Source organism: Bos grunniens, chromosome 23, assembly GCF_055505025.1.
Source record: "Bos grunniens cultivar Pamir isolate PY7600 chromosome 23, Bosgru_T2T1.0, whole genome shotgun sequence".
Lineage (NCBI taxonomy): Eukaryota > Metazoa > Chordata > Mammalia > Artiodactyla > Bovidae > Bos > Bos grunniens.
This window is the reverse complement of record NC_141187.1, coordinates 30,905,883-30,927,236: the sequence shown is the minus strand read 5'-3', so window position 1 is coordinate 30,927,236 and position 21,354 is coordinate 30,905,883. Positions and strand designations below refer to the sequence as shown.

Genomic DNA, 21,354 nt, shown 5'->3' with positions numbered 1-21,354 from the left:
TGTGTCAATCATTTGGGTTTCCTCTCCTACTAATCTGCTATGTTTATTCTTTGCACATATTCTTAATTAAGTTTCTTGTTTTTTTTTCTCATTCATTTGTAGGAATTCCTTATTTAAGACATCATTGGTCATTTATAAATTTAACTTTTTCAAATAATTTATAGAAAGGGCTCATCTGTGCATTAATTTTTATCGTTCCATAGAAAAGAAGTCATTCATTTGTCATGATAAAATCCATATTTTCTTAGGTTATGGGCTGTGCAATTTAAGATTTATTTAAAATTTCCCACTGCTAGTTCATAAATATATTCTTTGAAACTTTTTTATATTAACTTTACAATTTTTAAATTTCAAATTTTGCTTCTTGATCCACTTAAAGTTCATCTTTTTACAAAGTGGAAGTTAGAAAACTAATTTTATTTTTCTTCACTTAATGATCTGATTTTTCCAAACTATAACTAAATTTTCATTATTTATTGTAGCACCATACTTAGTACATACTGTTTCCATACAAATTCTTGGATCTGTATCTAAGACCTCTATCCCATGATATTTTTCTTTTTGGACCAGGAACTTGACTTTCCATTAGTAGGCCTTAGTTTATGTCTTAATGCCAGGTTGAACAAGTCTCCCTTTTAAATTTTTCTTCAAAAATTAACCTAGAAATTGTGAAAATAATACCTTCACACAACCTTTAGATGTTTGTTAAGTTTATTGAATGAATAAAGTGTTTGTGGGCCTAGCCATGTGAGGGAATACCATACAGCAATGAAAAGTGAATGGGCAACAGTGTATGCAACAGTATGGATGACTATCACAAGCATTTACTAAGCATTTACTGTCAACAGAAAGAAAAAAGGAAAGTCCGTGAACAAGTCTAAAATACAGATTACTTGATACCTAGTGAAACAAGAGATATTTATTTCTTCCTAATACACAGCTCATAACCATCTAAAGCACCTTCCCTCTCTCTTTGCTTCATTAACTTCTAACAAATATATGCTTTGAGTTTATTCAGACAAAATGTATAGGATTTAGTAAAATAGGGTGAAGAATGGGGAGACATAATAGGAGGCTTTAGTATTAGTCAAGAAAATTGAGAGGGGGAAAAAAATCAATCCCTAAGCAAGAGAGAATTGGGTGGGGGTGGAAAGGAATATATTAATATTTTTAATTTTAATTTCCTTTTGACATGTAAAATGTTGGCTTTGTCACTTATTCATCTTATCTCATATGGTGTCAACAGTGACAGTCCCCTGGAAACCGGGATCAACCCCACCCACCATGATCGTTAACCACAGAGCAGCAGCCCTAGCCATAAAGGGCTGGGCTGGATGGCTACAGGCTGCAGGAAGCACTGAGGGTCTCCACCCAAGAGGCCTGGTGTTCTCTAGCCCATAGCCTTTGAGTGCAGGGACTGTTGCCCTTCCTACCAGAGGCCGCAATGTTCCCAAGGAGACTGTGTAGTCTCAGGTCTCTTCTCTGGATTGGATCTGACAAATTCATATGTGATATGGTAGTACATCCTATATTTTCTAAAGGCTTTACTTTTCTTTTATACATTGAGGTATGCAGTATTCTAGAACTGATTTTTGTATAAACTGTAAGGCTGGAATCATAAACCCTTTTGTCTATTTATTGAAAAGATTATTCTTACTCAACTTTTTTTTCAAGCTTATTCTAGCCTCATCTATCATATAATCAAATACACATGTTTATTCATAGAACATTTTTTAGTTTGTTTCAATGATCAATATATAAGTGAATCATTAACACACTACCTTTTTAACTTTGCAATTGGTTGCAACATCTCTTAAAACAAGTTGCCTATCTTAGTTTATAACTGCAAAGACAGAATTGTTCTATGTATACATTGTCCACTATGATAGCCACTAGGCCTATAAGTGACTAAGCATAGCACAGGCACATGAGTTATTGATAAATTTGCCAGATAAAATGAGGATACCAGCTAAATTTCAATTAGGTAGCTCAAGATCCAATTTTAGCCCTCCAATCTTACAAGAATGTTAAAATGCTGTTCAGAAACTCAAACACTTCCTAAGATCATCAGAAATCCTCACAAGGAGTCCCTTTCACAGTTTTTAATTTTCAACTCTGTTCAGTGTTGGCCTTGTGATTCCTGTCCTTTTAGTTCACTGATCCCTGAAAAAAAATTTGCAATATTTTATACAGACCACTTGATCTGCCTCTTGAGAAATTTGTATGCAGGTCAGGAAGGAGCAGTTAGAATTGGACATGGAACAACAGACTGGTTCCAAATAGGAAAAGGAGTACATCAAGGCTGTATATTGTCACCCTGTTTATTTAACTTATATGCAGAGTACATCATGAGAAACGCTGGACTGGAAAACACAAGCTGGAATCAAGATTGCCGGGAGAAATATCATTAACCTCAGATATGCAGATGACACCACCCTTATGGCAGAAAGTGAAGAGGAACTCAAAAGCCTCTTGATGAAAGTGAAAGAGGAGAGTGAAAAAGTTGGCTTAAAGCTCAACATTCAGAAAACGAAGATCATGGCATCCGGTCCCATCACTTCATGGGAAAGAGATGGGGAAATAGTGTCAGACTTTATTTTTCTGGGCTCCAAAATCACTGCAGATGGTGACTGCAGCCATGAAATTAAAAGACGCTTACTCCTTGGAAGGAAAGTTATGACCAACCTAGATAGCATACTCAAAAGCAGAGACATTACTTTGCCAACACAGGTCTGTCTAGTCAAGGCTATGGTTTTTCCTGTGATCATGTATGGATGGGAGAGTTGGACTGTGAAGAAGGCTGAGTGCCGAAGAATTGATGCTTTTGAACTGTGGTGTTGGAGAAGACTCTTGAGAGTCCCTTGGACTGCAAGGAGATCCAACCAGTCCATTCTGAAGGAGATCAGCCCTGGGATTTCTTTGAAAGGAATGATGCTAAAGCTGAAACTCCAGTACTCTGGCCACCTCATGAGAAGGGTTGACTCACTGGGAAAGACTCTGATGCTGGGAGGGATTGGGGGCAAGAGGAGAAGGGGACGACAGAGGATGAGATGGCTGGGTGGCATCACTGACTCGATGGACGTGAGTCTCAGTGAACTCCAGAAGCTGGTGATGGACAGGGAGGTCTGGCGTGCTGCGATTCATGGGGTCGCAAAGAGTCAGACACGACTGAGCGACTGATCTGATCTGATCTGATCTGATACAGACTTTTTAAACAAGAGTGTTTGCTAATCACTGGCTGTGAAAATTTGCATTGACTTTTAATTTTGCTTGAGAGTAATTTGCAAAAGTCAGCTCTAAAAGTAAGATGGACAGTTTTGTAATACGTCGTTTTCTTAGAAAAGTTTACACAGCAAAAGAGAGGGAGCTTGAAGCCTGCTACTTTCTCCCCACAACTTTTGCAGCCTCTTTAATATCCTTATTCCTCAAGGAGTAGATAATAGGGTTTAACATGGGGGTGACAACACTGTACAATACTGAGATCAGTCTGTCCTTCTCCAGTGAATACGCTGATATGGGTCGTACATATGTGAAGATGGAGCTGCCATAATAGAGAAGGACAATGATCAAGTGGGAAGCACAGGTAGAAAAGGCCTTTTGCCTCCCCTCAGAAGACCTGATCCTTAAAATGGTAGAAATAATATAAAGGTAGGAAAGTATGATACACAAAAAAGGAGTCCAACCAATGAAGACCCCAATGGATAATAGGGCCAACTCATTGACAGAAGTGTCCCCGCAAGACAAGATCAGCAAAGGAGGGATGTCACAGAAGAAATAATTAATCTTGTTGCCACAGAAGGGCAGACGGAATGTCAGTACTGTGTGCACCACTGAGTTGAGGAAACCACCAGTCCAGCAGGAGGTTGCTAACTGGCTATACAGGACCTTGTTCATAATAACCGAATACCTTAAGGGCTTACAGATTGCAATGTAGCGATCATATGCCATAGCTGCCAGAAGCAGGGACTCTGACCCAACAAAAAAAATAAATGCAAAAAGTTGCACTATGCAACCCAAATAAGAAATGCTTTTTCTCTCTGATAGTAGATGTACCATCATCTGGGGAACATTGGTGGTGGTGTAGCAGATGTCAAGAAAAGCTAAGTTTTCCAGAAAAAAATACATGGGAGTGTGGAGGCGTGGATCAATCATGGTCACCAAAATTACGAAGGTATTTCCTCCCAAAGTACAGATATATGCTACCAGGAAAATAGTGAAAAGTAAAAATTTTAACTCATTTAAGTTGGAGAATCCCAAGATGATAAACTCAAATAGAACCGTTTGGTTTTCTCCTTTCATAATACAGCTCTGGTTTTCTTTCTGAAATTGAGAACGAGGAAGCATAGATATCTGTAGTCAGGTATTGCTCCAGAAACAGGCTACGAAACTAGAAAATAAAAGTTTCACAGAGGAAAAGATATTATTTATCAAGAAAATATTAGATGGGTCTGTAAAAATGCACAATCCCACAGCAAATCAACTGTATGCATTAGCACCCAGCATAAACATTATCAGCCTTTCATCTGTTGGTCAAATATTTTAAAATGAACACTACAGACAGTTTTGAATTTTCAAGTAAAACACGTGCACTAAAGGAAGAAAAGGCCCATCTACTCTGTCTTCCTGGGCTGCAGCAATTTGGAAGCTCATTGAAGACAATTGTCAGTGGGTCAGTCAACTATGCTGCCCTGATTGTAAAGCAACTATACTCCAATAAAAATTAATTAAACAAAAAACTGTGCTGTCTTGCACACTTCTGGAGGCTGACATTTGTGGATTGAATGTAGAGTCAGTTGGTCACGCTTAGAGAATTAGGAGAGCAGAAAAAGACATAGTGGTACCATGGGTTGATAATATATTTGAGGGGGAGGGCAGTTCCATAAAATACAGAGGAAATTCACAATTAATCTTACCGTATAGATCTTACAGTTCAAGATGCTCAGACCTGGGCATTCAGCTAATAAAAATAAGCTCTGCCTGTTGAAAGCCTTTCTAAACAAACAAACAAAAAAAACTCTTTATAAAGGGAGAATGAATTAATATTTTATTTATCATTTACTGTACAAAGTTTATCCTGTACTTTATGCCACTAGGAATCACTACAGCAAAGGTGCACTAGAGCTAGCTATTACTGGTTCAAAAAAGCTTGTTGTTAATGTCCAGAAATTTTGTAGGCAAGATATTAAGCACAAGCATTATTTAAAATGAAATTACATAAACTTCCAATTGAGTAAATTATATTAAAAACAGAGGTAACTTACACAAGACATCACTCCCTCATCATTTTACATGTTCCTCTTATCTTTACTTTAGAGATTATTGCTTTTATTGTATGTGTATGATGGAGATGCCATAAAATGGCTTGCTACTGATCTTTCATTCCCAAACTCATGTTCAGTGAATCATATCGATAGCTTGCAACTAGTCACAGTGGAAGTATTTATGCCAAGGAGCTGGTAATTCTACAAACTATGAGATTGATTCATGGTTTTGTTGATTGTCTAGGCTTAAGAAAGTGGTGGGAATATGTTAATGATGTCTGCCTGCTTAGTCGCTCGGTCATGTCCAGCTCTTTGTGACCTCATGGACTGTAGCCTGACCAGGTTCCTCTGTCCAAGGGATTCTCCAGGCAAGAATACAGGGTGGGTTGCCATTCTCTTCTCTATGGGAGCTTCCTGACCCAGGAAGCAGATCCGGGTCTTCTGTGTTAAAGCCAGAGTCTTTACTCTCTGAGCCACTGGGGAAGCCCTGTTGGTGATGCAGTTTAAACTTAAAACTGTGTCATGTTTGTAGCCATTATACTGTAAATAACACAAAAAGTGGAGGAACGTTTCTTCCAGCATTCAAAAAGTTTTGTACTTTTAGTAAAACTAATGTCACTGACAAATGAGAGAAATTCAGACATATAACTTCCTTGATTCACTTTCATCTTACTTATTAACATAGACAAACATATCAAACACTAATAGAATTCAGCAATGATGTGAGAGACTTCTTTGTTGAATTGACGTTCACAGAATACTATTGTTAATTTTTGCTAAATGCTTGAATCTATAGCCGCACTATAGCTGAATTCAACTACTGTTTGATCAAGTTAGACTGTATTCAAGGACTTATTTACAGCTCTCAAGTCCATTCACTCTCACACACTCCTGGATAACCATTTCAAACCTCCAGCTATGCTTTTTCTCTATATTTATTCTCAAATGCTAATCTTGCTTTCTTGTCTATGAGAAATTTGAAGCAATTGAAAAGAACTTCCAGACTCAGCATCACATGTGTTTGCTTCTATGTACAAGTCTGCTTTCCCATCTGTGTCTATATTACTAGAGAGTGACTGTCTGTGCTTTTTTAAAAATTCAGTTTTGATTGGAGGATAATTTCTTTACAATGTTGTGTCACTTTCTGCTGTACAACAACATGAATCAGCCATAGGTATACATATATCTCCTCCCTTTTGAGCTCCCCCTCACCCCCACCTGTGTTTTTTTTTTTTTTAATATTGTAGTGGTTTTTGGCATACATTGACATGAATCAGCCATGAGTGTACATGTGTTCCCCATCCTGAACCCCACTCCCACCTCCCAAAAGCACAAGCCAACCTTCTCACTTGTGCTTTTGATGACACCCCCTCACTTAATCAAGTGTGCACTCCAGCAATGGTACTCTCTCCTCTGTAATTCTTTTTTCTTTCTCTGATGAAGCATTCTCTTCAGCAAAGGAACAGGCTATTATTTCTCCTAACACAGTCTTTTGGACTCTGTGGGAGAGGGAGAGGGTGGGATGATTTGGGAGAATGGCGTTGAAACATGTATAATATCATATATGAAACGAGTTGCCAGTCCAGGTTCGATGCACAATACTGGATGCTTGGGGCTGGTGCACTGGGATGACCCAGAGGGATGGTACGGGGAGGGAGGAGGGAGGAGGGTTCAGGATGGAGAACACGTGTATACCTGTGCAGATTCATGTTGATGTATGGCAAAACCAATACAATATTGTAAAGTTAAAAAATAAAATAAAAATTTGTTGTCTTTCTTTTTCACTATTTTTCTTTACCATCCCATTTTCCTGATATTTATATCAAAACTTCTCAAAAACAATAACTAAACTGATGGTCTCATTTCCTATTCTTTGCCATCTCTTGAACTTACTTTGTTAGACCTTTATCTCAATGTTCCCCCAATTCCTAGCTGTTGGATCAATTATGAAATGTTTATACACAGAATCTTACTGCTTATTTTCACTTCTCTAGCTACCGAGTCCTCACTATGTCTCAGTTAATAGTTATAATCTTATTCTCAATAGTTTAATGCTTCTAATCTTGCCCAGTGCATGCAGTGCTTAGTTGTTTGGTTGTGTCCAACTCTTTGTGACACCATGGACTGTAGCTCACCAAGCTTCTCTGTCCATGGGGATTCTCCAGGCAAGAATACTGGAGTGGGTTGCCATGCTCTCCTCCAGGGGATCTTCCCCACCCAAGGATTGAACCCAGGTCTCCTGCATTGCAGGCAGATTCTTTACTGGCTGAGCCACCAGTGAAGCCCAATTATGTGTAAATCACCTTCCATCATCATGCTTCCACTCATAACCCTCCAATCACCCTAGCTCAAATTGTAAATTCAATTTTTTTTTGCTGCTTTTCCCAGTTTGTGGGAGTCTTATTTCCCCCTCTAAGGGTAGAACTAGGGCCCATCACAGTGAAAGCACTGAGCCATAACCACTGGACCACTAGGGAATTCCCTATAAAATCAGATTCTTAAAAAAATACTACAAGCTCTGTAAAATCTTTTTCTTTTCACTCTTCCAGCCTAATTTCCCCCCTTTCTCCCCTTTGTTCACTCAGTCAAGTCACACTGGTCTCTTTACTGTTCCCCTTTGCTCTTCTCCATGGCTAGCTATCTGACAAAAGTCTTAACTTTATTTAAATCTTACCTCAAATAACATTTATTTAATGAGACCCACTCTGATCATCCTATTGGTGCCCTCCTACACTCTAAACCCCTCTCATGCTCCTTTCATTTCCCCATGACACATAGCACCTTCTGAAATCCATATATAATTTATCTATTTATCCTGCTTATTGTGGATTGCCTATTCCCCTAGTTGGATATGGGCTCTTCTAGTGACTCAGTCAGTAAAGAATTTTCCTGCAGTGCAGGAGACTCAGCTTTGACACCTTAGTCAGGAAGCTTCTCTGGAGATGGGAATGGCAACTCACTCCAGTATTCTTGCCTGGAGAATTCCCTGGACAGAGGAGCCTGATGGGCTACAGACCATAGGGTTGCAAAGAGTGGGACACAACTGAGCGACTAACACAAGTTGTATATAAGTTTTACAATATCAGTGTATTGACTGTTAATGATGCGTTCTGAGCATCTAGAACAGTCCCTGGCACACAACACATATTTGTTCATTGTTAAATCAGTCTTCCAGATCTCCTTTCATAAAGAATTAACTTAGTTAATTTCTCTTTGCAGAAGACTCATAGGTAAATCTCTTTGTTTTTCCAAGACAACTTATGTTAGCCCCACTTACCCAGTTTGGTTTAATTTGATTTGCTGTCTTGATTCAACCAGGAGTTGTCAAGGAGGAAAATGTTACCCTTATAAAGAAGGATTAGCCTCTCCCTCATATTCTCATGTGAACAGGAATGAAATTGTCTCCTTCAGTGTTACCATCTCTGGCCACTTATGTTTGGAACCACCGTAAGTGTGGCAGGAAGCTGCTGCTCTCTTCGAACTCACATGCCTAACACCAGAAACCCTCTTCTTTCCTCCTGTTTATGTAATGTCTTTAGAAAAGCATACACAGTGTAGTGAAAATCTAATTACTTTTCCCCAAATAGCAATGATGAAGACTTTGGAGACTTTGAATATCTTACTAGTAATTAGGGTATATTATAAAATTGTTTGTGGCCTTCCCCAGGTGGCACTAGAGGTAAATAACCCACCTGCCAATACAGGGGCCATAAGAGACAGGGTTCAGTCCCTGGGTTGGGAAGATCCTGGAGGAGGGCATGGTGACCCACTCGAGTATTCTTGCTTGGAGAATCCCTTGGACAGAGCACCCTGGCAGGCTATGGTCCATAAGGTTGGAAAGAGTTGGACATGACTGAAGTGATTCAGCACGGACGCATAAAATTGTTTATAGTGGCAGAATTTAAAAGAACAATACTGCTATTATTATTTTGCACAAAATAATACTGCCATTATAAATTTTCCATAACATTATATCCTTATTGCTGGATATAGTTGAAAATTATTATGATTGCTGTTGCTTTTATTGTTGTATTTAAAATGATGTTCAAGTGACCTTCATTATATAATTATGTAAATTTAAATAGCATGTAATTTCAGAAACTTAAATTTTTAAAGACTATATATTTATACTATTTGTCTCATTTGAGTCACATAACAACTTTTAAGATGGGTGTATATTTGTAGGCAAAATTCCAAGATAAATCCTAACAAACCTAACCTGTGTATAATCTACTCCCTTTGAGTATAGGCAGAACATATGAACATAAGGTGATATTACTTCCATAATTATATGGCAAAATATATATATTTTACAGATGTAATGATATCCTCAAGTTAATTAGCATTAAAATAGGAAGATTCTCCAGGTGGGTCTGACATAATCATGTGGACCTGTCTGAGTTGAAAAGGTCAGAGTTAAATTAGAAGAGGAATTTAAGTGTGAGAAGTTCTCCACTCTTGCTTAAACATGATTAGAAGTGTAGGCAGCCTCTAAAAATCAGCAGTAGCTTCAACTGACATTCAACAAGGAAATGAAGATCTCTTTCTACAACTGTAAGGAATTTGGCCAACAACCTGAATGAGCTTGGATTCCAGAAAGGAATGCAGCCCAGCCAACAGCTTGATTTCAGCCATTTGATAAACTTAGCAGAAAACCCAGACATAACACACCTGGAATTCTAACCTACAAAACCAACAACTAAGCTAATAAATGATTGTCATTTTAATAGAAATGACAATAGAAAATAGTACAGTGAAATTATTTCTATATGAGAATTTTACAAATAATAAATAATGCAGAAGGGTCATGTAAAATTGCATCTTCTCACAGAACACTATTTCTCACTATTCCACATCTATCTCCTTATACCTAAAGTATCAAAATACATTTGTTTGACAATATAAATCTTTATTCCCACATAGAAGCAATGGTTATGTCCTCTCCAACTCCCTGTTATTTTCCATCTGAGAAATTTCATGCAAGTTCATTGTGATAAAAATAATAGAGAAATAGAGGCAATTGTTCAACAGAGTAAAATCTTAAAAGATAACATAATATTTAAAAGTTTTGCTTTTTATCTTCTGTAAAATATCATCATAGCCACTGTAATCAATTGACAATATTAGGCATTTCATATTTTTATTCTAGTCATTATGCATATATTTTTCTGCCCCACAAATTTCAGCCAGTTTTCTTGGTGAAGAGATTCATAGAAATTCAGCCATGAAAATTATTCTAGATATCATCTAAATCTACAAGTAAAACATTCAATGTTAACATGGTTAGATTAAGTCCATGTTCCCTTCTTATCTTCTAAAATTTTCCTAAAAGAAATGATAGAGGAATAAATCCAAATTTTATTTTTAAAAAATTAAGAAAAGTCTGAATCCCAGAACAATAAAATAGAAATAAATGCTTAGAAAACAATGGAGATAAAACAAGGGAGTAGAAGATGTTAAGAAAGGAAGCCCACTGGTGCAAAGCTAAGAAAAAGCTGCTGAATTTCCCTTTGTTAAGTAAGTTGCATAAGCTAAGCTATTAATCAGTCAGCAGTAGGAATTTTTCTTGACCTGATTTGGTTTCAAGGAGTAGTCAGCATGGACTCAAAGAATCAAAGAAGCAAGCTGCATTTGACAGAATTATTTCAGGAAGGAAGTGATGATGTAGCGAGAAACTCTGTGTATTTGAAGGAAATAGTCTGTTATTAAAGCTGTGAGGAGAACAGATCTACAACTGCAAATCTCAGTTGCTTTACAAAGAAAGAAATCACCTCACTTCAAAAACCAGATCCAAAAAGCTTCAGCTAAAGTTACACTTTTGGCAACAGTTTGGCAACACAAACCTTCAAGAGGAGAACTGAAAGTCAGTCAACATATTAAAAATCCTTCTGAAGGAGTCAGAGAGCTGACCAGGCAGTGAGGACCTGCAGGACTAAGATCTAGAACAGGAGGGCAGTACAGAAAGGAGGGTGCAGCATTTTTTTTAACCATTTTTCTCCTTGAGGTACAAGCATACCTTAATTTTTTGTATTTTAGTTTACTGCAGTCCACAGATATTGTGCTTTTTTTTTTTTTTTTTTTTTACAAATTGAAGATCTATGGCAGCCCAGCATTGAGCGAGCTTGTCAGCACAATTTTCCAAACAGCATTTGCCCACTTTGAATCTCCTGTTACATTTTGGTAATTCTCACAATATTTCAAACTTTTTCAGTGTTATTATATTCATTATGGTTATCTGTGATCAGTGATCTTTGATGCTATTACTACAGCTCAATGAAGGTTCAGATGATGGCGAGGAAAAGTGTTTTTAATGAAGATACATACTTTGTTTTAGACATAATTCTACTGTACATTTAATAGATTACACACTATGGTATGAACGTATGCAGTGGGGAAAAAGTATTCACATGACTTGCTTTATTGCCACATCTGCTTTAGGGCTGGAAACAAGCCCGCAGCATCTCTGAGGTATGCCTATACTGGCATATTCTGAAAAGAAGTCATAAGAAAATATTTGAGAAGATTTCATTTATCCTAACATTAATGATTATTTCTACATCACTAGTATCTTGTGGACCACTACGCTTAGACTGTTATACCTTTTTGGTAATTTTATCAAGGATCAAATATAACGCGGTTTCTCTTTTAGACAAATGATCTCTATTCATCCTAGATTTTACCTCGAATTAACATTTAGAATGTCTTTTTCATCTGCCATTTTCTGCCATACTTGTATGTTTATATTCTTATCCGATTCGTTTTAGTTATGTATAAATTCCATAATGGTGAAACTATGTTTTTTTTATTACTGCTCTTATTACCAGAAAAATTGAATTAAACCATGCCTAGAGAGAATAAATTGTCACAAATGAAGTTGTCTTTGAAAGTAAAGCCTGCATACTAATCTATGATTTTTTTAATATATTGTTCTATGCATAAAGAGGATTAGTTAGTAGGAAGGAAAACTCAATTCAAAACAATTTTATTATGCAAAAAGCAAATAAAAACTTTTATCACACGCTTGCTCTATTCATAGACTAATTCTACACTATAGATATTTCTTGGTGTTAACATAAATAAATAAAAATTAATGATCATCCTTGATGCCTCTCATCTCCCTACCATTTCTGAAATGAAAACAGAATTCAAGAAATGTATCAGATTTATTAGATATGAGAAAATGAATGTCATAAAAAGCACAGTTTTTATTTATTCCTGTTTGGCCAATGATTTTCTTTAGACAGACAGCTTCAGTTTCCTGCCAAAGACTCTCTTCAAAGCCAACTTCACTTCCTTATTCCTAAGGGTGTATATCAATGGATTCAGCAGTGAAGTGACAGTGGTGTGTATGACAGCCACATACCGTCCCTGTGATACAGATGTGGCAGAGGCAGGGGGGATGTAGGTGAGCCCCACAGTTCCATAAAACAGAGATACGACCATGAAATGAGAGGCACATGTGGACAGAGCCTTGTGGAGCCCACGGCAGGACCGGTTCTTGAACAGAAGGAAGCCAATAATATACAAGTAGGAGAGGAAAGTGAGAAAGCATGCTGCCATAGATAAGCTGCCAGTGACAATAAAAATGAGCCACTGATTGAGCCGAATGTCACCACAAGCCAACTCTAAGAGGGGCTTCACATCGCAGAAGAAGTAGTTGAGTTTCAAAGAGTGGCAAAAGTTCAGACGTGCAGTCATGACAGAATGCATCAGAGCATAAAAGAAACTGGTGATCCAGGCCACAGTTGCCAGGAGAATACATGCCTTGAGGTTCATGATAAGAGTGTAGCGAAGTGGATAGCAGATGGCCACAAATCGGTCAAAACCCATAATGGCCAGCAAGATGGACTCAGTGCAGCCCAGAAAGTGGAAGAAGTGTAGCTGAGTGATGCAGCCCAGGAAAGATACGGCCTTATGAGCAGAGAGGAGGTTTGCCATTAGTATGGGCAGTGTCACTGAAGAATAGCAGATATCCAGACAAGAAAGATTTCCCAGGAAAAAATACATAGGGGAGTAGAGTCTTGGCTCCAAGATGACAACCACTAATATGGACCCATTTCCAAACAGATCAATCATGTATATAATCAGGAGGGTCACAAAGAGAACAGGCTGTAGCTCCTGAGTGGAGGTCAGTTCCAGCAGGAGAAACTCATTCACTGTGGTAACGTTCTCCATCGCTCTGAGAAGGAGTGATAACAATTAGTAAAGCTGCTCTAGTAGACTGTATGGGTTAAATGAAGCAAGTTCATCATCTGAAAGTATATAAGGATGATCTATGGTGAGTAAAATGGTTAGAAATGCTAGAATTAAATTCACTTGCGACATAATTAAGGACAGAAATTTGTGATAAATTCTGAGTTAGTGTGATATATGTGATACATAGAACAAAGAAGCATATTTAGGATGCTGAGTTAAACCTATAAAGCAACTCATAGATAATAAAAGCAGATATTTAGTGAACACAGTAAGAGAACAGGACTCAGTTTTAGCCTCATTGTAGCATTAAAATTAGTGTATCTAAAGTCTTGTCAGATGTATTTGTAAAAATTTAAATATTTTTAAATGGACATAATAGACACACTTTTCATTTCTGGTACAAATAGAAACTTAGCAATAGTCCTAAATATCCGCTTAAAAAAATAAGAGTAGGTTCTCCACAATCTAAACCTTCATGAAACTAGAAAAAAAAAATTGTAAACCCCAAAATTTCAAATCATGTGTAGGCAGAGGGGATACAAATCAGCAGATTTGATGTCAGCATCACAAGAGGGCATCACAGCAGCAGGGTTATTTATGCAGGAAAATCCCAAAGTACTAAGAAGTTTTAGTAGCAAAAGAGTATTGAAAACAGCAGAAAATTATCAGTCTCAGAAAGAGACTTGAGAGTGAATTTTTCCAGAATACCAGAAAACAAGCAAGTCAGTGTGCACATAATGATGAAGAGAAAAGTATGTTACCACAAAGACAGTAAAAATGTTGCAACTGAAGAGGGGACCAATGAGCCAAGAATCTGGGGAAAATATCCTATCCCCCATGCCATATAAACCTCCTGATAACTTGCCCCCCAAATCCAACTTGTTCATATACAAACAATAAATAGATAAACTTCTGTATGCACATGAAAGTATGATAAGAAACAAACAGAAAAATAGATAATCATGATTTCTCAACAGAATTACATCACCTGAAAGAAATATTTGTAGTGAAACAGAAAAATGGCAGCCCAGCACTCCTAAGAGAAGCCACTAAAACTATAACATACTTTTTAGTCAGGAAAAAAAATACAAATATTCAAAACAGAAATTAAAATTAAAATTCAATGACATACTATTTTGACAAGGATTAAAATGTTTGCAACATTTATTTTCTTGAAGGTGGTGAAATACACACAGATGGGGATGTCAATTGATTTAATCTCTAACAGACATTTTAGTAATAATGGATGTGAGAGTTGGACCATAAAGAATGCTGAGCACCAAAGAACTGCTGCTTTTGAATTATAGTGCTGGAGATGACTCTTGAAAGTCCCTCGGACAGCAAGATCAAACAGCAAGACCCTAAAGAAAATCAACCCTGGATTTCATTGAAAGGACTGATGCTAAAGCTGAAGCTCCAGTACTTTAGCCACCTGAGGCGAACAGTCAACTCAACGGAAAAGACCCTGATGCTGGGGAAGATTGAAAGCAATAGGAGAAGCAGGTGACAGAAGATGAAATTGTTAGACAGCATCGCCAACTCAATGGACATGAATTTGAGCAAACTCCAGGAGATAAATAGTGAAGGACAGAGAAACCTGGTGTGCTGCAGTCCGTGGGGTCACAAAGAGTTAGACACAACTTAGCGACTAAACAACAACAAAATTACACAAAACATCACTCCCTAATCATTTTAGATGTTCCTATTATCTGTATGTTTAGAGTTTATCACTTTTATTGTATCTGTATGTTAGAGATGCCATAAAATGACCTGTTCATTTATTCCCAAATTCACATTCAGTGAACCACATTAACAGCTTGCAGTTGGTCATGGTGGAAGTGCTTATGCCAAGGAATTGGTAAATTCTACAAATTATAAGCATGGTTTATGGTTTTTTGATTGTCTAGGCTTAAGAAAGTGATGGAAATGATGCAGATTAAACTTAAAAGTGTGTCATATTTGTAGCCATTATATTGTGAATAACACAAAAATGGAGGAACATTTCTTCTGGTATTCAAAAAGTTTTGTACTTCAGGAAAACTAATATCACTGACCAATGAGAGAAATCCAGGCATATAACTTCCTTGATTCACTTTTGTCTTAGTTATTAACATAAACATATCAAACCCTAATGGAATTCATCAATGATGCAAGAGATTTCTTTGTTGAATTGACATTCACAGAATGCTAATATTGATTTTTGCTAAATACTTGCTGAAATTCAACTATATTTGAAATTCACACCATAGCTGAAATTCAACCTCTATTTGATCAAGTTACAATGTATTCAAGAATTATTTACAACTGTCAAGTCCATTCACCCTCACACACTCCTGGATAACCATTTCAAACCTCCAGCCAACATTCTTCTCCATATTGACTGTCCAATGCTGACCTTACTTCCTTGTCTATAAGAAATTTGAAGCAATTGAAAAGAACTTCCAGACTGACTATCATTTGTGTCTATATTATTAGAAAGTGATTGCACTTTCTTTTTAATTTATTTTTAATTGAGGATAATTGCTTTATAATGGTGTGTTAGTTTCTGTCGTATAGCAATGTAAACCATACAGATATCCTCTCCCTCATGAGCCTTTCTCCCTGCCCAACCTGTGCTTTTTTAAAGCCAAAGCTCTTGCTTGTCCTTTCAATGATACCCATTTGCTTAATCAGGTGTGCACTCCCACAATGCCATTCTCTCTTCCATAATTATTTTTCCTTTCTCTAATGTAACATTCTCTTCAGCAAAGGAACATTAAAAAGTCTTCCTTTCTCTCTGTTTTTCTTCGCTGTCCATTTTCTCTAATCTTTACATCAAAGCTTCTCACAATGTTTAAATTGATGGTCTCCACTCTTATTCTTTCCTGTCTCTCTTCAACCTACCTCATTAGACCTTTACTTCAGTATTGCCCTGAACTCTAGTTGTTGGATCAATTATGAAATGCATATGCACAGAATCTTCCACTTATTTTCACTTCTCTAGCTATCAAGTGAGTCCATGTCATGTCTCAGTTATTATTAACAGTTATAGTATTTTTAATAGCTTCTTGCTTCTAACCTTACCTGTAAATCACCTCCCATCATCATGCTTTTTCTTATAACCCTCCTGACACACTTCAGCTCAGATTGTAAATTCAAACTTATTTATTCATTGCCACACCATACAGCTTGTGTGATCTTAGTCCCCCAACCAACCTGGACACTTGGTGTGAAAGTGTGGCGTTCTAACCACTGGACCACCAGGAAATTCTCCATAAACTCAAATTCTAAGAAAGACTACAAGCTCTTTAATGTCTTTTTCTTTTTACTCTTCCAGCCTAATTTCCTCCCTTTCTCCCCTGAGTTCAATCAGTCAAGTCACACTGGCCTCTGCTGTTCCCCTTTGCTCTTCCCCATGACTAGCTGTCTGACAAAAGCCCTAACTTCATTGCAATCTTACCTCAAGTGGTATTTATTCAATGAGACCCACTCTGATCATCCTATTGGGGCCCTCATACACTCCATACCCCCTTCACTCTCCTTTCATTTCCCCATGACACATAACACCTTCTGAAATCCCGTATCATTTATTTATTTATTTATTCTCTTTATTGTGTATTACCTGCTCCCCTAGTTGGATATAATCTTTACAAAACCAGTGTATTGTCTCTTAATGATGCTTTCTGAGCATCTATAACAGTACCTGGCACACAATACATATTTGTTCATTGTTAAATCAATCTTTCTAGTCTCCTTTCATGAGGAATTAACTTAGCTGATTTCCCTTTGCAGAAAACTCATAGAAAGTCTCTTTGTTTTTTCAAGACAACTTAGTTTTGCCCCACTTACCCAGTTTGGTTTAATTTGATTTGCTGTGGTATAGGTTCAACCAGGAGTTGACATGAAGAAAAATGTTAACCTTATAAAGAAATAATAGCCTCTCTCTCATATTATTATGTGAACAGGAGTGAAATTTTCTCCTGTGGTGTTACCATCTGTGCCCACTTATGTTTGGAACCACTGGAAGTGCGGCTGGAATCTGCTGTTCTCATCCAACTCACTTACCCAGCATCAGGAGCCCTCTTCTTTATAAACCCTCCTGTTTATATGATTTCTTCAAAAAAGCACACACAACATACTGAGAATCTAATTACTTTTCCCCAAATAGCAATGATGAAGACTTTGGGGACTTTAGGTATCCTTACTAGTAATTAAGGTATATTGTAAAATTGTCAATAGGGGCAAAATAAGAAAAATACCATTATTATCATTTTCCACAAAATAGTATTACAATTATTATTTTCCATAATATTAAATCCTTATAACTGGATCATGTTGAAATTTTTTATGATTGCTGTTGTTTTTATTGTTGTATTTAAATGATGTTAATGTGAACTTAATTACATAATTACATAAATTTAAGTAGCATACAATTAGAGAAATAAGAGAAGCAACTGTTCAAAAAAGAGTGAAATCTTAAAAGAGCATAATATCTGAAAGTTTTACTTTTAAAAATTCAGCTATTTATTTATTTTGTCCGCTCTGGGTCTTCACTGCTGCATGAGATTTTCTCTAGTTGCAGTGAGTGGGGCCCGCTCTCTAGTTGCGGTGCATGGGCTTCTCACTGCCGCAGCTTGTTGCGGAGCACTAGCTCTAACACACGAGCTTCACTAGTTTCAGCACTTGCACTCAGTAGCTGTGGTTTTTGGGCTCTAGAACAGAGGCTCAATAGTTGCGTGACTGGGATTACTTGCTTTGAGCATTTGGATTTTCCTGGATTGAGGATTGAGTCTGTGTCTCCTGCATTGGCAAGCAGATTCTTTTACTCTGAGCCACCAGGGAAGACCTTAAAAGTTTTGCTTTTTATCTCATTCTGTAAAATGTCATCATAGCCACTGTAATCAATTGACAATAATATCAAGTGATTCATTTTTTTCTAATCATTCTGCATTTATTTTGCTACCACACAAATTTCAGCCAGCTTTCTTGGTGAAGAGATTTACAGAAGTTCAGCCATGAAAATTATTATATAAATCATTTAAATCTACAAATAAAACATCCAGTGCTAATATGGCTGTTATTAAATCAGTGTTAATAACAGTGTTAATAATATGGTTGGATTAATCAGTGTTCTTCTCTTATCTTCTAAAAACTTTTCTGAAAGAAATAAGGAGAAAAAGAAGCATAAATCCAAACTTTATTTCAAAACAAATATTAGAAAAAGTCTGAATCCCAGAACAATAAAATAGAAATAAATATTCAGAAAACAATGGAGGCAAGAGAAGGGAGTAGGAAGATGTCAAGAAAGGAAGTCCATTTCTGCAAAGTTAAGAAAAAGCTGCCAGATTTCTCTTTTTAAAGTAAGTAGCACAGGTTAAGATATGAAGGAGACAGCAGCAGGAAATTTTCTCGACCTTGTCTGGTTCCTAGAGCAGAGCAGTCAGTGTGGACTAAAAGTAAGCCGAATTAGACAGAAGTTATTTCTGGTTGGGGGCGGTGATGTAGAGAATAATTCTGCATATTTGAAGGAAATAGTCTGTTACTAAAGCTGTGAGAACAGATCTGGAGCTGCACATCTCAGCTGTTTTACAAAGGGAGAAATCACCTGACTTCAAAAGTGGAATCAAAAATGCTACAGCCCAGGTTCGATGCATGAGACAGGGCACTCAGGGCCAGTGTACTGAGATGACCCTGAGGAATGGGATGAGGAGGGAGGTAGGAGAGTGGTTCAGGATGGGGGACACATGAACACCCTTGGCTGATTCATGTCAATGCATGGCAAAAGCTACTACAATATTGTAAAGTAAGTAGCATCCAATTAAAATAAATTAATTAATTTTTAAAAATTAAAAAAAAATTCTACAGCTGAACTTATGCTTTTGGCAACAGTAGGTTGCGCTATTTTATATAACCCTCAGGTTGGGAACAAAAGGTTGGTCAATGTATTAAAAATCCTTCTGAAGGAGTCAGAGAGCTAACAAGGCATTGAGTATTTCCAGGACCAAGATCCAGAAGAGGGCAGTATAGGAAGGAGAGTCCAGCATTTTTCACCATTTTTCTATTTGAGATACCTACATTTTGGGGGGCTCCAAAATCACTGCAGATGGTGACTATAGCCATGAAATTAAAAGACGCTTACTCTTGGAAGGAAAGTTATGACCAACCTAGATAGCATATTCAAAAGCAGAGATATTACTTTGCCAACAAAGGTCCATCTAGTCAAGGCTATGGTTTTTCCAGTGGTCATGTATGGATGCAAGAGTTGGACTGTGAAAAAAGCTGAGCACCGAAGAATTGATGCTTTTGAACTGTGGTGTTGGAGAAGACTCTTGACAGTCCCTTGGACTGCAAGGAGATCCAACCAGTCCATTCTGAAGGAGATCAGCCCTCGGTGTTCTTTGGAAGGAAGGATGCTAAAGCTGAAACTCCAGTACTTTGGCCACCTCATGTGAAGAATTGACTCATTGGAAAAGACTCTGATGCTGGGAGGGATTGGGGGCAGGAGGAAGAGGGGACGACAGAGGATTAGATGGCTGGATGGCATCACCGACTCAATGGACGTGAGTTTGAGTGAACTCCGGGAGATGGTGATGGACAGGGAGGCCTGGCATGCTGCGATTCATGGGGTTGCAAGGAGTCGGACACCACTGAGCAACTTAACTGAACTGAACTGAATACTTAGATTTATTGTTTTATTTTATTGCACTCCATGGATACTGTGTTTTTTTGTTGTTGTTACAAAATTGTAATGTTGTTATAACCTTGAAGGTCTGTGACTACCTGGCACAAGGTCTAACTAAGCAAGCCTGTTAGCTCCATTTTCCCAACAGCGTTTGCCTACTTTGAATCACCTGTCACATACTGGTAATTCTCACAGTATTTCAAAATTTTCCAGTACTTATATTTGTTATGGTGACCTGTGATCAGTGATCTTTGTTGCTATTACTACAGCTCACTGAAGAGTTCAGATGATAGTTAGCATTTTTTTAGCAATAAAGTATTTTAAATTAAGGTACATACATGTACATACATAATACTATTGTACACTTAATAGATTACAGTAGAGTGTACATATAACATTTACACACACTGGGAACAAAGTATTCATGTGACTTGCTTTATTGTTATATCATCTTTATGGTGGTGGTCTGGAAACCCACAATATCTCTGAGGTCTGCCTGTATTGGCATGTTCTGAAAAGAAATCAAAAGAAAATACTTGAGAATTTTTCCTTTATCTTAACATTAATGATTATTTTTACATCACTAAGATCTCGTGGACTACCACACTTAAACTGTTATACCTTTGTGGTAATTTTGTGTGTGTGCCCTGCTAAGTCATTTCAGTTGTGTCCCACTGTTTGTAAACCTATGGACTGTAGCTCACCAGGCTCCTCTGCCCATGGAACTCTGCAGGCAAGAATACTGGAGTGGGTAGCCATTCCCTTCTCCAGCGGATCTTCCTGACCCAGGGATCAAATCCGGGTCTCCTGCATTGGAGGCAGATTGCTTACTGTCTGAGCTATCAGGGAAGCCCAATTAATAGGAAGGAGAACTCAATTCAAAACAATATTATGGTGAGAAAAACAAATCAAAACCTTTATCACACACTTCTCTGTTCATAGCCTGATTTTTCTACACTATCGACATATCTTGGTGTTAACATAAGTACATAAAAATTAATGATCATCCTCGATGCCTCTCATCTTCCTACCAGCTATCAGCAAATAATGAAAGTTGAGTGTTCAAAATACATCCAGAATCTAACTGCTTCTCCTATCCCCACCATTATTACCCTTGTCTAGGCTTCCATAAATTCTCATCCAAAAGATTATAAGGAAATTCTAATTTCATCCTTGCTCCCCTACTCTCTGTTCTCAACACAGTAACATTGTGATTCTTTCACCACAGAAGTCAAG

At 37.4% G+C, this 21,354-nt stretch overlaps 3 protein-coding genes across 3 annotated transcripts in view; 1 reads left to right on the top strand and 2 right to left on the bottom strand.

Annotated features, from left to right (window-relative positions):
• Nucleotides 1-21,354, top strand: part of LOC147347218 (olfactory receptor 12D1-like) — a 165,405-nt gene that overhangs the window by 86,667 nt on the left and 57,384 nt on the right. The gene's annotated exons all lie outside the window — the stretch shown is intronic.
• LOC147347224 (olfactory receptor 5V1-like) lies at nt 3,379-4,404 on the bottom strand. Its single transcript, XM_086370529.1, has one exon. The coding sequence runs from the start codon at nt 4,342-4,344 to the stop codon at nt 3,379-3,381; it is 966 nt and encodes a 321-aa protein (XP_086226655.1). The 5' UTR covers nt 4,345-4,404.
• LOC147347223 (olfactory receptor 12D3-like) lies at nt 12,498-13,454 on the bottom strand. Its single transcript, XM_086370528.1, has one exon. The coding sequence runs from the start codon at nt 13,434-13,436 to the stop codon at nt 12,498-12,500; it is 939 nt and encodes a 312-aa protein (XP_086226654.1). The 5' UTR covers nt 13,437-13,454.

What these genes read in the sequence shown, in the direction of transcription:
- LOC147347223 (XM_086370528.1), bottom strand. Translation starts at nt 13,436, where the DNA reads ATGGAGAACGTTACCACAGTGAATGAGTTTCTCCTGCTGGAACTGACC.
- LOC147347224 (XM_086370529.1), bottom strand. Translation starts at nt 4,344, where the DNA reads ATGCTTCCTCGTTCTCAATTTCAGAAAGAAAACCAGAGCTGTATTATG.